The sequence below is a fragment of the Herpailurus yagouaroundi genome, unplaced genomic scaffold, assembly GCF_014898765.1.
Source record: "Herpailurus yagouaroundi ecotype Mexico unplaced genomic scaffold, PumYag 100, whole genome shotgun sequence".
In the NCBI taxonomy this organism is placed as follows: Eukaryota; Metazoa; Chordata; class Mammalia; order Carnivora; family Felidae; genus Herpailurus; species Herpailurus yagouaroundi.
In genome coordinates, this window is record NW_024412391.1 from 89,002,787 (window position 1) to 89,018,575 (window position 15,789).

At 44.6% G+C, this 15,789-nt stretch overlaps 1 protein-coding gene across 6 annotated transcripts in view; it reads right to left on the reverse strand.

The window, feature by feature from the left end:
* Positions 1–15,789, reverse strand: part of GLI3 (GLI family zinc finger 3) — a 267,337-nt gene that overhangs the window by 74,959 nt on the left and 176,589 nt on the right. For all 6 annotated transcript variants that reach the window (XM_040473025.1, XM_040473020.1, XM_040473019.1 and 3 more), the window contains one exon: positions 12,091–12,292. In XM_040473025.1, coding sequence (XP_040328959.1) covers positions 12,091–12,292 — 202 coding nt within the window. The remainder of the gene's footprint in view (positions 1–12,090; positions 12,293–15,789) is intronic.

The window sequence follows — 15,789 nt, forward strand, 5'->3', positions numbered from 1 at the left end:
CCAATCTGGTGGGTTAATTACTATTGCTGTTAAGCGCATTAACTGAGAATATAATAATTACAATAACAAAATGCAAACCATTTCAACAACTTTAAGTAATAATTCCGAAGATATACTCTGTTCATTAATGTGACTCCACATTTTGCCTATTTGACTACAATCCATGAAAGGCGGCTTCAATGGGATTACATTACTATTATTCCTACAGAGAACCTTGCATTACAATAGCTTGCCCATTTAAGACTGAATATCATTAAGAATACCCTATGAGAATTTCGCCAGGCTTGGAGGAACTCTCCTTTCATTCTGTATTGTAGTTCTTTAATAAAGGAAAGCAGAAACATGGTGAAAACAGTCATTGTTCACAGTAAGTTAGGGAGAAATCAGTAATAATATTCCGTTTCTGCGGTGCTACAGTTTCTGCGCGTGTTTCCGAAAGCAACCATGAATGATTACGGCAAGACTCAGCTAAGGTAGCCGTGTGGATGATTGATAGGGCATTAATCAAAAGATGCATATCTGCCTCAGAATTTGTCCACAAGCTTTCTTCTAATAGCTGATTTCATGTTCACTGAGCTCTATGCCCGTTTGTCCAATTTATTTTTCAGTGTACAAGCCATTCATCAAAAAACACAATGATTTAACACCCCCACCCTTCTCCTTTTGGTGAATGGGTATTACGGAGTGTAACTACCTTATTCTGCTCATTAAAAAAGCAAAAACCAAAAGAGCCCACTACACACGTATTTACAGTGAGACACAGACTTTGCAGGAGCCTCCAGACATCTTGCCAGAGTTTCCTGAGCCCACACGATCAGGCAGGTGTGGGAGGGAGCACGGACGGTCAGTTACACTTCTAATTCTCAGAGGCACGACATCTGGGGGCTCAAAAAAGTCAGGACCTGATTAGGAATCGAGGCCAGTAGAGAAACCATTTCACAGGGCAGGAAACACCCTCAGTTGTATATATGAGCAACGTACAGATGTTCATAGCCACGCAGGATGGGTCTATTTTTCCTTTTAAGAAGACGTGGGAGAGCAGGAAAGCAAGGCCCAGCCTCCTGCTGCGGGGCGGGCCCTGTCCTCAAGGTACAATCAGTTTGACCTCAGCGGACAGAAGGAAGGGCAGGAACAGCTTTTGACACATTTGGGGAACCAACGTCCCGTCCCCTTGTGGGCCTGCTTTTTTGCAGGTGACAGGAATAAACCTCCAAAATCCATGTCAACTCTTAGGGATACCACGAGAACAGGCACAACGGATGAGCATGTTCAACCTCACTACTCATTCCTGAGGAGCCAGCCACGGGAGCGCTCTCTCCTCCACACGCAAAGGGCAGGCGGGGGCGGGCACCCGCGGTGGCCTTGTCCCAGCCTGCAGAGCCGGGGCCGCCGCTGGCTCCTCGAGGCGCTGCGGGGAGCTGGCTGCTCCTCTAGATCGCAGAGCCTCTGCAGAACTCGAAGACAGACGTGGTTCTTGGCTCTGTCACAGCATCAGCCAGGATCTGGAGCCAAGGCTCTGCTCGCTCTCCGGAGAGTGTGGAGGGGGAGACAGAGTTGGTGAGGAAGGAGCAGAAGAGGGGTGATGTTTGGGCACTGCATAGGGATGTCGGCAACAACGGAATGGATGCACGGGGAGAACCGCTGAGGAATTCCCACGGGAGGGGGGTCGGGGATCAGCAGGAGAGTGCCCACACACCGGCACTGCGGTGTCCCTCCCGAGCTCAGTATGGCTGGGTCTCAGCTTTTACACGTCACCTGCTCAGACAGCAAGGCCTTCTGAGACTCACGGTCTGTCTCAATGAGCCCCTCGGCATGACTGGTCCAATCACTCTCGCCTGTTGGACATCTCTGTTCCCCAGTCACACCGGCGTACTCCGAAGTCACACCCTCCCTCCCTCTAGACTGAAGGGTCCCGAAGAGCTGACCCTTTGGTGCCTGGAACACTGCCCAGCACACAGCGGGCACTCGACGGTGAGTCAGCGAGTCACCAAATCTCTTCCTCAGTTCCCAATTGCTGCCGCAGCGAATTACCACCAACTCAGTGGCTTAGTTACTATCACTTAAGTCACACACACTATCTTGGTGGCTCACGAAACCAGCGTGTGTTCCTCTGGAGTCCACAGGCACTTTAGAAGCTGCCCGCATCCTCTGCTCATGGCCCCATATCACTCCGACCCTCTTCTCCAACTCGAACTCTGACACACCCCTGCCTTCCTCTTGGAAGGATGCTTTTCATTACATCAGGGCCACCTGAATAATCCAAACTCATCTCCTAGTCCCAACATCCTTAACCACAGCTACAAAATTCCTTCTACCGTATAAGGTAACGTGCTCATGCGTTCCTGGGATTAAGACGTGGAATCTTTGGGGGCCGATCACAGTCAGAGCAGTCCATTCAAAGGAAAGCGTGTTTTCCTCTGAAAGCTACAATTTGACAACGTGTCTGTAAAACACAGTAGAAACTAAATTAGTGTCTAGGTTCCGATTGTTCTATAGGACGTCAGTGGCTGAGGATAGTCTTTTGCTGAACACGGAGGTCAGAATTAAAAAGAACAAAAAATAAATCCTACCTTTAGAAACCCTAAAAAAAAATAACTTGCTAAATAGTTCATGTATTCATTTCATAATTTCCTAGAGATATCAAGTATTGCTATTGTTGGGAATTTTTATAAATCTCTTCTGTGTCCTCTAAAGGAAGACACAGTCTATTTAAAACTTGGTCTACCTGAACTTTATTACTTCAAAGTCTTTTACATTTCTGTGCACCCTATTCTTTCCTGTGGATCACTTGAAGAAAGATTAATTTTACAATCGGACTTCTGGATCCTCATCACTCAATATTTAGCTATATTAAATATAATTAAAGAAAACTTTTTAGAGCTTTCACTTCTTTTCCCAATGACTACATGAAAGGTGGGGTAACTTAAAACACACAAACATTCATAACAATGTGACCTCTAATTATCTATATTTAGTCAATGAGACTAGGAGAGAAGCATCAGATGGCCCCCATCTTCCCAAGCAACGTGCTAACAAGGTCACAGGCCTGCCGAGACAATGATCCCAAAATAAGTCTTATGGAGGAGAAGAAAAAGAAGTGCTAAAGTCACAGAAGTCTGAGGAATATGGGTTCCACAAGCCCGGGATCCTGTGGTGCTGTGACTACGGAATGTGTATTCCAAGCGTCCCAGCCCAGATACAGCAGAGGATCTTCTAGAAACTAGTGATCCTGGCAAAACACTTTGAGCAACACTCTCTTAGGACAACAGTTATAAAGTCAGAATAAATTAATTTCAATACTAATTTGACCTTCCCTTTTCTCAAGAGCAGAAAAAGAGTAAAAGAGGGATTTTAGGTCGTTGACTATAATATAGGTGGTATTCTCTTCCATCAAATATAATTTCTATCCATTAGGACAGATACACAGTTATTAAATTTTTTGTTTTATACAATACCTTAAAGGGGCATTCCTCTATGTTTGGTGACTCAGGGATAGAACTCTGAGCACATGTAAATAAAATTACACACACACGGTCACTTGGGCGCATGGGTGGCTCAGTTGGTTAAGCGTCCGACCCTTGATTTCAGATCAGGTCATGATTTCAGTTTGTGAGATCATGAGATCTAGCCCCGAGTTGGGCTCTGCACTGACAGCACGGAGCCTGCTTGGGATTCTCTCTCCCCTTCTCTCTCTCTGCCTGTCCCCCATGTGCATGAGCACTCACTTGCTCTCTCTCTCTCTCTCTCTCTCTCTCTCAAAACAAATAAATAAACATTTTAAAAAAACAATACAAAAAACAAAAACTACTCACGGTCAGTTCCCCCATTATGTTCAGCTCTGAGCTAAGCTAACAATGATCAACAAACTGTCAACTGAGTGGGAAAAAGCTCTTCTATTTTCCAAAGGTTTAAAATGAAAACTCCCAAAGTCTGAATCTTTGAGAGAGTTTTGATGTATTTATTCTCTACCAAAAATAGAGGTAAAGTTGTGTCAATCTTCTTTTGCGAAGCGTGGTTAAATTTTGCAAACTGGGCCTCATTTCTTAATTTGCAGTAAATACATAGTCTCACCTCACTCCTCCGGAAGTCTCCTGTCTGAGAATCTCAGCAAGTATCCCCAGTCTAAATTTGGAGTGTTAAGTAGGAAGAAAAGATGTTAAATGAAATGTCCTAAAACGCACACACTAGGTCATTCTTCAACTCGGTTACGTTTTAACTAAGTACTTCTATAGATCTCATTTATAGTCCCAAAGCATAAAATCATTTTTAAAATTGGAAAAGTTACATATTATTACAATCAATATAGAGAACTCTGAAATTCATAATCATTTTTCACTTTCACAACATTGTTTTTTTCACACCAAGGAAGTAATGTGAGTCAACATTTGTACAGAAACCTTGTGATCAATCTGTGAATCAAATTTATATTTAACTCCTAGAATGATAACGTAAGTGGGGACGCTAGAGTTGGTATTGCAGACAATCATTCCTTAAACATTTATTCAACCTTACTATACGTAAATGTATTTCACAGTCATTACTATTCAAGTCAGATGGATGAAACCCAATTTAAATGGCTGTAAGATAAGCCCGTGTGTTTTAGAAACAGTGCAGGAATTCTACACACGGTAGGAGTAAGAGGGTGGGTGGGGTGCCTGGCAGTGAAATATTGGAACAACACAGTCGCCTAATTTGGCCTGCTGCAGTCCTATATGTTGGGAGGGTAAACAGAGCGGATTACAATATTGAAAGAGCTCTGTCTGTCACTAAATAAAAACCAGGAAAATAAACCGAGGAATCATAAGAACAATGGCAAGGGGCCAGGGGCGCCTGAGTGGCTCAGTTCAGCGTCCAACTACTGGTTTTGGCTCAGGTCATGATCTCACAGTTTGTGGGCTTGAGCCCCGTGTTGGGGCTCTGTGCTGGCAGTGCACAGCCTGCTTGGGATTCTCTCCCTCCCTCCCTCTCTGCCCCTCTGCCACTCGTGCGGGCATACAAGTGCTCTCTCTCTCTCTCTCTCTCTCTCTCTCTCTCTCAAATAAATAAATAAATTTTAAGAAAGATAGCTAGAGGCTGGATCACCCAGCCACTGCACACTTAAAGGTAAAAGTTTCCGTTTTATCATTTAATGACTTCCATCCACACGTAAGATGGCGATTTTCCTGAGAGCTGCCAAGGGACGTCCACTTGCACTGAATTGGCTATGGTCCCTCTGTGTTAACGTACAACCTAGACGGGGAAAGGAGGAGGAGACCGTGGGGCACTGAGCAGCGCTCCACACATCTCACTTAAATTTGCTTCAGCAGGGAGGCCAATCAGATCCCAGGGTCATTTCTGGAACCCTCACCATCTCCAGCCAGCGTGAAGGGTAAAGCACATGTGGTGCCTCTGGATTCTTGGGAAATGTCTTGTTTTCAGTATAAAATCAGTGCTAACTTTTATAAATGTGTTTTTCAATTGTTCTGGTGGTTGCATTTTGCTCAGACGTGAATTTCTGAAACGCCCTTAACAGAAATGCGCGTGATACTTTTATGATGTATTACTTTAGGCCGTGGCACTGGGATCAAGAAACTTCATGCTGTTGAGGCGCCTGGGTGGCTCAGTCAGTTAAGCGTCAGACTCTTAGGTTTCGGCTCAGGTCATGATCTCATGGCTCATGAGTTCAAGCCCTGCATCAGGCTCCGTGCTGGCAGTGCAGAGAGCCTGCTTGGGATTCTCTCTCCCTGCCCCTCCCCAACTCACTCTCAGAATAAAGAAATAAACCTAAAACAAACAAACAAAAAGAAACTTCATACTGTAATTTCTGTGTAAAGAATCCAATGGGGATATTTGCCTTTCCGGAGCCGATTTCTCCAAGCTCTTTGGCTCATGAAACTGGTATTAGAGGTCAAGTTAGGCAACAGTCAATGCCTGGTAACAAAAGGACCCCACAGTTGGACACACTGGCTTCAAGAAGAGAGAAGAAAGAAAAGTGGGGGCGGGGGGTGGGGGAGGAGGCATTCTAATCAAAACGGACTTTGTGGCCACTCTGTGGCTATTGCGCTAATGGGGTTGTCCACGTTCTGGGTACAGCTGTGGAATTTCCTGCACCACAGCTGCCATTCAAAGCAAGAACAATTCTTTGCAGTTTTGCTGAGAACAGGCTGACAGCTATTAGAACTTGTGTATGTACAGGCCCCAGGACACACATGCCTGCACGTGCTTTTATTTGAAAACAGAAAAATAAAGCTTCCACTTCCATCCGTAAAAGCTCCCAGGACAAGTTTACTGGAAAACCCAGCATCCTCGGAAGTAAGGAGCACACGAGTAAGACCCGCACACTCACAAAGCAAGTAAATATCACCCCCACATTTGCACTGACGCATACATGCTCTGTGAATACTGCCTTGGGCAAAAATCCATTCGGCTTTATATGACAGAAGTGTTTTAAAAAGCTCTAAAAAGCCACTTTCCATTAAACAAACAACAGACAGGACCTCCAGCAACATGAATACCAGTGACACATTCTCCATGTAACTGCTCGGCCATGCAGACGTCGGTAGAAAAAAACATCAGTTTTTCAAAAACACCCTCAGGTATTAATACTGGTCCCCTGTTATGAAGAGCACTTCCTCCCAGGCCTTTTAACCGTGCCTCCCACTGGAGATTTCTAAGTGAAGGAAGGCCTCGCGGACAGAAAGAAGTTCAGGGTTGGGATACACTAGGCTCTGCCCCGTAAGTAGCTGAGCACCTCTGATCTAGCCCACTAGCCTCTCTGAGCCTCAGCTCCCTGGACCCTGACACAATGCAGCCTCCTTGGGAGCTTTGAAGGCTTCCTGCTGTTCCTGGATCAGTGGCCCGGGCTGTGCACAACCTGGCCCCTGCTTGCCTCCAACCTCAGGCTTTGGGACACCCTCCCTGTTCACTGCCATCTGGCGCCCTGGGCTGCTGACGGTCCTCAATAGCCAAGCTCTTCCCGTCCCAGGGTCTCATCTGCCCCACTCATTCTTTCGTACCTGATCGGAGGCTTGTCTCCTTCATGAGTTCTGTGAGGGCAGGGGTCATGCCTCTCACCCATTTTGGTAGCCCCCATGCCCAGCACAGTGACCAGCACAGAGCTGAATATGGAGCTAAATCTCTGCGGAGCGAATGACTAACTGATTAACTGAAGGGCTATATAAAGCCAATGGCCACCTATGGCAGTAAATAAGAACGATCTTTCTCCATTAGTATTCATCGCTTTCGCTGCCACTGGGGGCAGGAGTTTGTTGCCACTTTCAGAAGATGCAATCAGTGTTTCAGGACCCTGGGGTCATTGGCACGGTGTTCACCTATCCCTCAATGTCGCCCCTCCCAACTTGTGACCAGCACACATAAGCTCGGAGCTGAGCAGCTGCGGAGGCCGAGCTTGTTCCTGTCCGGCCTCAGGAAGCGACAGCGGACCGGCCAGACGCTCACTTCCTCCGGCAGCTGCCGCTGGACAGGGACACACAGGCTGTCCCGTCTCCAGCTGGAGCCCGCAGTGCTGGCAGCGGACAGCCTGTTCCCACTGGTGGCGCTGCGGTGGTGGGCACCTGACTCCCGCTTCCAGGGAGATGTCGGTCCTGGCCACGCCAGACCCCAAACCACTAAGGACACACACCCATCTTTGTGTTGGCCATTAAAGTCAAAGCTGGAACACTGGAACAATTGGATTGGAAATGAGTGGGTTCCTCATCATTCTGTTTATGTTCACCAGAAGAAAACGGGGAGAGGAGGGTCACTGGAAAGCCCTCTCTTCCGACAGTAGTTCAATCTCGAGGGGAAGGCAGCAGCAGAAGCAGGGGTACTGCTACGGTACTGCCCTTAAGGGGTATTTATAACATCCGCCTTAACCACATAGAGCAGAGGTTGCTGGTTGTCTTTGATAAATGAGAATCATCTAGGCCATACGGGAGTCTTCAGGGAGACAGACAAGGTAAAACTTCTTGAGACAGTCGAATATTTCACAACCTTTCTAAGTGCGTGGGGTTTTTCTGAATGGTCATTTTAGTCATGATATATATAAGAAAAAGGCTTATGGTGGACATTGGGACAAGATGTTTGAAAAGTGAGACATTAAAATCAAGTATCGTGTTTAAACATGCCAAGGGGCTTTTGTGAATAAATACTTGCTGCTTTTCTTTTTCCAAATGTTTATTTATTTTGAGAGAGAGAGACAGAGAGAGAGAATGAGCAAGCATGAGTCGGGGAGGGGCAGAGACAGAGGGAAACAGAGAATCCCAAGCAGGCTCTCCCCTGTCAGTGCAGAGCTCAATGCGGGGCTCCATCCCATGAACTGTGAGATGGTGACCTGAGCCAAAGTCAAGAGTCGGACGCTTAACCAACTGAGCCACCCAGGCACCCCAATACATGCTTTCCATGGTATTTTTATAGCACTCTGAAATATTAAGTAAGAACCATACACAAAGAGAGACATTGCTTTTTTTGTCCCTTTATTTTGTATCCATCCCTCTATCTCTCTATAGCTATCAACCTATGGACATACACTATTCATAAAGACTGGAATATTCTGAAAGTCAGAATTATTCATCTACCACGTAGGAAGTTCCTTTAATAAAGGTGGTGATGAGAATTCTAATTACTCACTAAAGAGCTCCTTCATTTATTCACTCAAGAAATATCCACTGAGTGGGGTCAAGGTGACAAGGCACAGACGTTGTGGGGGGCAGTGTGCAGCCATGAAAACACAGCCCTCTGGCACGTGCATTCTAGCAGAGGGGATGCAGACAGCAAAGTTCTGGATGAGCCAGCAAACATGGCGTTTCAAATAGTGGCAAGCCTGTTAGCAGCCTCTTGGAGAATAGCACCTGGACTGGACCGCTAGGTGAAGAAGATCCCTACGGCGTTTGTTAGAAAACTGAACGTCCTCTTTACAACTTAACCAACAACATTATTCTGTGCACTCCTGATGTCAGAAGCAGGTTAGGTAACGAAAAGAGTGAAAAAGCCAAATGCATTTGGGGTCAGTTAAAAAACAGGGAATTGGATGGGGCACCTGGGTAGCTCAGTGGGTTAAGCGTCCGACTTCAGCTTAGGTCAATCTCAAGGTTCATGAGTTCAAGCCCCGCATGGGGCTCTGTGCTGACAGCCCAGAGCCTGGAGCCTGCTTTGGATTCTGTGTCTCCCTCTCTCTCTGCCCCTCTCCTGCTCACACTCTGTCTCTGTCTCTCTCTGTCTCTCAAAAATAAGTAAACATTAAAAAAAAAAAAAAGCAGGGAATTGGAGAATTGGCATGTGACCTTCTCCGACTTTCTCTTGCAAAGGCCCACCACGTTGATGCGTAAAACAAGGGGAAGAGTATGCTTTCCAAAATCACCGTGACATGAAAACAATGAGAGTGCCTCACACCAAGCACGGCAGAGATTACACGCATCCTAAGTCCACACTTGCTCCTGTATCTTGCCCTCTGGACAAAGTTAGCTACCCTTTCTAGCTTTCTGTGCTCATGCTTCTTCTCTTTCCCTGCCATCCACTGGTCCTACTATGTACTGATTATTTCCCAAGTGAGTTTTTAGTGCACACGTTCAAACTGAGAATAGGGCAAGCAAAGCACTAACATCACTCCCGCTACAGGACGGACAAACAATGCTGATGATAATGATTCTAATTACTGTATTATATGGCACGCCGATCACGTCCTGGGTTACCTGCATTGCCTTCCATGCATTAAAAGCTACATCTGACCCTAACACACACTGGTTGTCTACTGAAGAATGAGAGGTCAGGCTGCCAGAGAGAAGACAGAATGGAAAGGATCCAAAGGTGAGGAAGAACATGAGCGCATGGTGGCTGGGCCAAATGTGAACTTCCTCTTCCAGCTCTAATGAGAATGACAGGGTCTGTGTGGCAGCTCTTTGGAGGCAGGGGAAAACGATCAAGCCAAGTCAGAATTTGGTACCAGATTACCTGGGCAAAGGTGAGCAGATCAAGAAGACAGAGAAGATGGGGGCAGGGGTGAGAATAAAGAAAGACAACGTTGTGACCGTCAATGGACCGTATTCAAATCTGAGGCTCTTAGATGCTGGAAAAAAGTCAAACTAGCTGGGCAGAGAGCCAGGAGGAGGAAAAATTAAAAAGAAGCAAGAAAAATAAATGCGTATAAGTGATTCTGGGTGAGTATCATTTGGGAATATCCTCGCATGCCATATTTCTCATACTTTGATGATATGACCTCTAGTCAAGCCACATAACGGTTACATAATTTCAGCAAATTGACATACAGCCACTGGCAGTCGAAGACGCTGTGAGTATTTGCCAGGAGTGCAGAAACAGCCAGGCTATGGTTCTGAAATGGGCACCCTTCCTCAGAGCCTGACTGGGAGGGTCATGGGGGTCGCACGGCCAGACCGTGATAGCTCATCTCCTGCACGGACCATCCAGGATCAGTCGTCCTGAGACTTTGCCAGTGGCTAAAGGTCTTCATCCTGGCACTGCAGATGCCTGCCAGCGTCCGTAAAATGTGTCCCTTCCTACACAGCGGTGTCTGGTCTGTAGCTTACACATGTGAACACTGAACTTCAAAGAGCTGACAGGCAAGGAAAGTTGCAGAGCCGGGGGCAAACCTGAACTCTGACTACAGACGCGCCCAACTCTAAACCTACATCTGTGACTGTTGTGGCTAATCCTGAAGACACCCCAGGACCTCTCTCTGAGCACTGACTGCTATCATACAAGCAGAGTTACTTGCTTTTTCCTCCATGTTTCCACACTTCAATGAGCATATTAAAAGAACAAAGAAAAGCAGAAGAAAATGACATCATGTCAACATGGGGATTTACAATATTTAAACACTAACTTGTGTGCCAAGGAGCATTACTGATATTGAACAAGCAAAGAATTAAAGCTGTAATTGAGAACACTGTTGAAAAAAGAGTGGTATTCATCATTTGCTAATATGATATGTTACTAACTGCTAACCCTTTTTTTTTTCCAGACTGTTGGGGCTTCCCTAGTATGTATATCTATCACGAAACACCCGTCAATTAAGAACTAAAGCTACTGTCCATTTGTGGAAACACATCTATAAACAAATCCTCACTTACTCAAAGCAAGTGGAAAGAGCCTTTTTGATAGGTACTTTTCAAAGCAAGGAATCATTCGTGGTTTGCAAAACTCCCATTCAAAAAGATTGCTAGTCATTGAATCCTTCAACTATGGGGAAAAAACTGAGGGGAAAGGATCACGAAAGCTGATAATCACGGGGGCATAATGAATTAACCAGAACATGATCTAATTCTAGGCCTGAAATAACTCTTTGCTAATGCATAGAGTTCAAACCAAGTGTAAAGATACCTACAATTCATCGCCCGGCTTACTTTTATTCCCTACTTATTGACATCGGCCCAAGTTTGATCATTAGCAGTGAGAAGTATTTTATAGCAAGCATGTTTACAGAAGCCTGTGTTTGTCCTTCATGTACAAGTACAGACACAATGTAGCACCAAAGGAAGTGTCGAAATGTTCCCGGTGTACTCCAAAGGAGGATGACAAGAAGAGATCTTTCAAATTAAGCTAAAAATACTTAACAGGAAAATGGGGAAGTCCTCGTTTGCCCCATTGCCGCGGACAGGTAGGTCTTCCAATGTCATCACATTTATTTTCCATTAGATTAAAAACCCTGCTGACACCTTTCCTTTGTAGACCTTTTCTGCGTAGTGAACAGCCATGAATTACAACCACGCCTGGCCTTCTGATTTCCGCTGCTGTTCCTCCATGTGTTACACACAACCAGGTATGAAGCTGGTTTTCTCTCTAGAGAACTCGAATTAGTAAGAGGGGCTTGGATGAAAGACTGGCCATAAGCACTGCCCCTAGACAGTGGATTCCATCATAAGTGAGTAAGTCCGTATCTCCGTACAGGCTACTAACTAACGTCTGCGAAACAATATTACTGGCCCAGTAACTGGCTCTAAAATCCACTGTAGTGATACCTGACCGGCATCCCGGGTCAGGCCCAGTGTCACGTGATTGTGTTCGTCCTCAGAGGCAGTGGGTCTTGCAAATGCAGGGCCCGCCAAGCGCTGACCCTTTATCGAAGAAACACATATTGGATTCGGGGGAAATACATACCTGATTGCACTTGCAGACAAGTGACCATAGGAACCACTTGCTGAAGAGCTGCTGCGGGAATTATTGAGAATCGTGACCAAGGAGTTGGGAGATGTCCTTATCATAGTCTGAAGGTCAAAGCTGTGATCGGACAGCGGTGATATGGACAGTGTACGTTTTCGGCTCGGCCTGGCTGACAGCCTGGGGCTGGGGAATCTGGTGCCTGTTATATAAACAAAACGGAGCCCGATTACCTGCGGTTGTACTCAGTACCTATTTATCGCTACTCGCCTGGGTGGAAGAAGCCAGCAACTTGCGGTGACAAGGACCTCTCCACCCACTTGTGATCTACTGGCTACAATTGAGGAAATTAGGGAGAAATATTTATCTTCCAGGGCTTACCTCAGGGGAGCTCTGTTTATTAATGTGCAGGCAAAATGATAAATTGCTAAACAAAAGGGAAAGACTTTTATGTGTTATCCCTCTCATTTCTAGTGATTTATGAATCTGACGGCTGCTTAGATATTCCCATCATTAATTCACCACAAGCGACGAAGACAGTGGTTCCCACAGTCACACAACACACCCCCCCTCCCCATCCCAACACACACCACTTTAAGGCAATGAGCCGAAGGAGAAAATGAATTAAAGCATCCTCAGATTAAAAATTCAGCTTAGTTAGGTTCTCATTTCCCCATGATTTCTATAGTTATCTGATCCATGTATACTTAGAGCTTTACCAGAACTACTGATAAATACATTATCCTAAATTAATGGCTCTCAATTGGGGGCAACTATGCCCCCAGGGGACACGTGACAACATCTGGAGACGTTTTGGTTATCACAATTCATGGGGTGCTACTCGTATCTAGTGAGTAGAGGCCAAGAATGCTGCTGAACAGCCTGAGATACACAGGGCAGCCCCCCACGACGAGAAATCATCTCTCCCCACTAGTGCCTACACCGAGGAACCCTGCCTCAGTCCCCTACACTAAAGGCATGAGTCCCAATAAACATTACAAATCTCAGGATGCGGTTTGTTTGCAGATTTTCCAAATCTAGAAAAAACAGTTTTTTTAGGGGGGAGGGGAAACCATGCAAACATTATAATGAGAGCTGATGAATCTAGTTTAATTCTCTGGACCTTGCTTCTCCAGTCAGAACTAATAGGGAATAAAGCACTTATTAATAGGAATCTCAGTTTTTATTAAGATTCCCCCGATGAAGCTCTAATCTGAAGGTCAGTAACTCCTACTTAAATGAGTGCCAACGTAATACAATGCTTTTTATCTAAAGAGTTAAAAACTGAATGCCTTCTATTTGGTAGATACTAGAGGTCTGAATTTCAGGAACTAGTATCAATGTGTCCCAGAGGCCCACACTCCTGCTTTTTCTAAGGTCACATTTACATTACAGAGTCATCAAACTAAAGTTTAATGAAAGAATGAGAACATCATCCCACTCCATAAGAGGCACATCAAACATGATTAGCTCTGAGTAACAATGGAGGGTTTCTATTTCAGAGTATGGGTATACCTGCATATGTAGGCACGGCAATTTAGTAACAGCCAAAACCCTGAAGTAGAAGGTAAGCCTTCTTGATAGAAAAAAGTCAAGGCACTTGGGTCTCTGGAAAATTCAATGGGAATATTTTCTTCATCATGGACATTGACACAAGGTAACAATCCAACATGCTTCAAGATATTTAATGAAATGAAACAGAAGAATATGAAAGATTCTATAGATAATACTACAGAGTAAAGAGATATACTTTATAGTTAGAAAAAATAAATGGCAAACCGGAGCTTAGGAGGTTAAGTTAGCATCATCCATGTATAAACCTGGAGAACCAGTGTGAAAGACGAGTATGGTACCTATTCAAATTTTTCTTTCAGAGATTCAAATTTGGGTTCTTCATTTAGATTAATTTCATTACCAGCCTGATTTAGGCCATGCTAGTAGAAATATAGCCTTCCCAACTATGTACACAGCTTTTAGTGTTTAAATCAGCATCTTACTTTTACTAAGGCATCTGCCTTACACACAAATGTTTCACATTTACTCACCAGGAGAGGCTAATTTCATCCTAGTTTTCGATGAAGAAACACTTTCCACTTCCAAATGACTCCGAGGACACACCAGACTTACTGTCCACCTCCATATAATCCTCAGCAATAACCCTTCTCAATGGGCCTCAGTTGCCACTGGCAGAGTTAAGAGTGACAGGACATTCTAGACAGAGATCATCCCTGGAACACCTCTAATTTTTTAAATCACTAGATGAGGTGGCTATCTGATGCTATAAAGCGACAAAGGCCTCATACCCCCTTATATCATCCAAAGAGAGAGCCCAGAGGCCTTCCTTCATCCCTGCCATGGAAACCTTCACATTGTCCATGGCCTGGCTAGTCCAGCCCGTCTGTTTTTCCCTCCAAGATGGGCTCTTATATATGTCAGTTTCCACCAATACCAATAATACAGTTTTCAGGAGCCCTCAACTCTAGAATGTCCTTTATAGGGATTACTTGCTCTCCTATCTGTTAAGGTCATTAATCCCAAAAAATTAGGAATTAGAGCCATAAAACAGACTGGCTTCTTCAAACATGCAACGTAGGGTACTCTACCCTGTAAGTGGCTGAAACCCAGATATGCCCATTGCTGGCACATTAAAAAGTCAAGTGCTCATTAAAACCAGTTTCTTGTGGTTTCTGCCACCTGAAGAGTCCTGAAGATCTGGTTAACAGTGGATCACAGTGACTGGCTAGATCCCGGCCAGGCTCTGCCTCTGCAGGTACACATCCCACTTAGGCATTTAATTTACAATCGTTTTGCTTCTCCACTGGAAAAGTCTCCTATGACTGAAATGGTGGGTACTCTTCTTATGTTGTGTTTAGCTAAATGTCATTTCCATTTTCTTAGCAGGAAGATAATATTTTAAGCACTTTCTAACCCTTGAATATACTCTACCTAACCCCCTAATAATCAAGCAAACAGAGAAAGTCAGCATTTTGGAACAGTGATTTGGAATCCTCTGTCAAGGGGAACAGCTAAAACACAAGGTGAACATTTTAAAAACAGCTGAAAGAGGGGCACCTGGGTGGCTTAGTTAAGTGTCCAACTCTTGATTTTTGGCTCAGGTCACGATCTCAGAATTCAAGAGTTCAAGCCCCGCATTAGGCTCCACGAAGAACCTGCTTGGGATTCTCTCTCCCTCTCTCTGCCCCACCCTATCTCTCTCTCTCAAAATAAATAAATAAACTTAAAAAAAAAAAAGCTGAAAGAGAAAGAGATGTGGCCCAGTTCTTCACTGATTATATGGATTCCTTCTGAAATATAAGCCTGAGCATTCTTAGCATTCCAACACAGATATCTCTGATCTGGCTTTCTGTTAATTGTTTTGTTTCTCTGCTCTAATAAAAAATTCTGACAAAGAAAAAGGAGGTTTCTTTTTATGTGATGAATGATAGGACATCTAAATTCCTACTTAATGACAATCAATTTACCATATACTCAGGCAAATTAAAATTCCTTTAATTAGTTTTTACAAAGTAAAAGGGTAGCTTCATCCTTTATTTAGATAAAAACCGCCATTGCCTGACTAAACACATTCTCATCAAATATGGAAGGTAATATGGGCTGACCTTCCAAGGAGTCTCCCCTATTTTAATTCTTTATTTGCAGATTTTTAAATAACTAATTTGCATAATAACGCTGAACTTG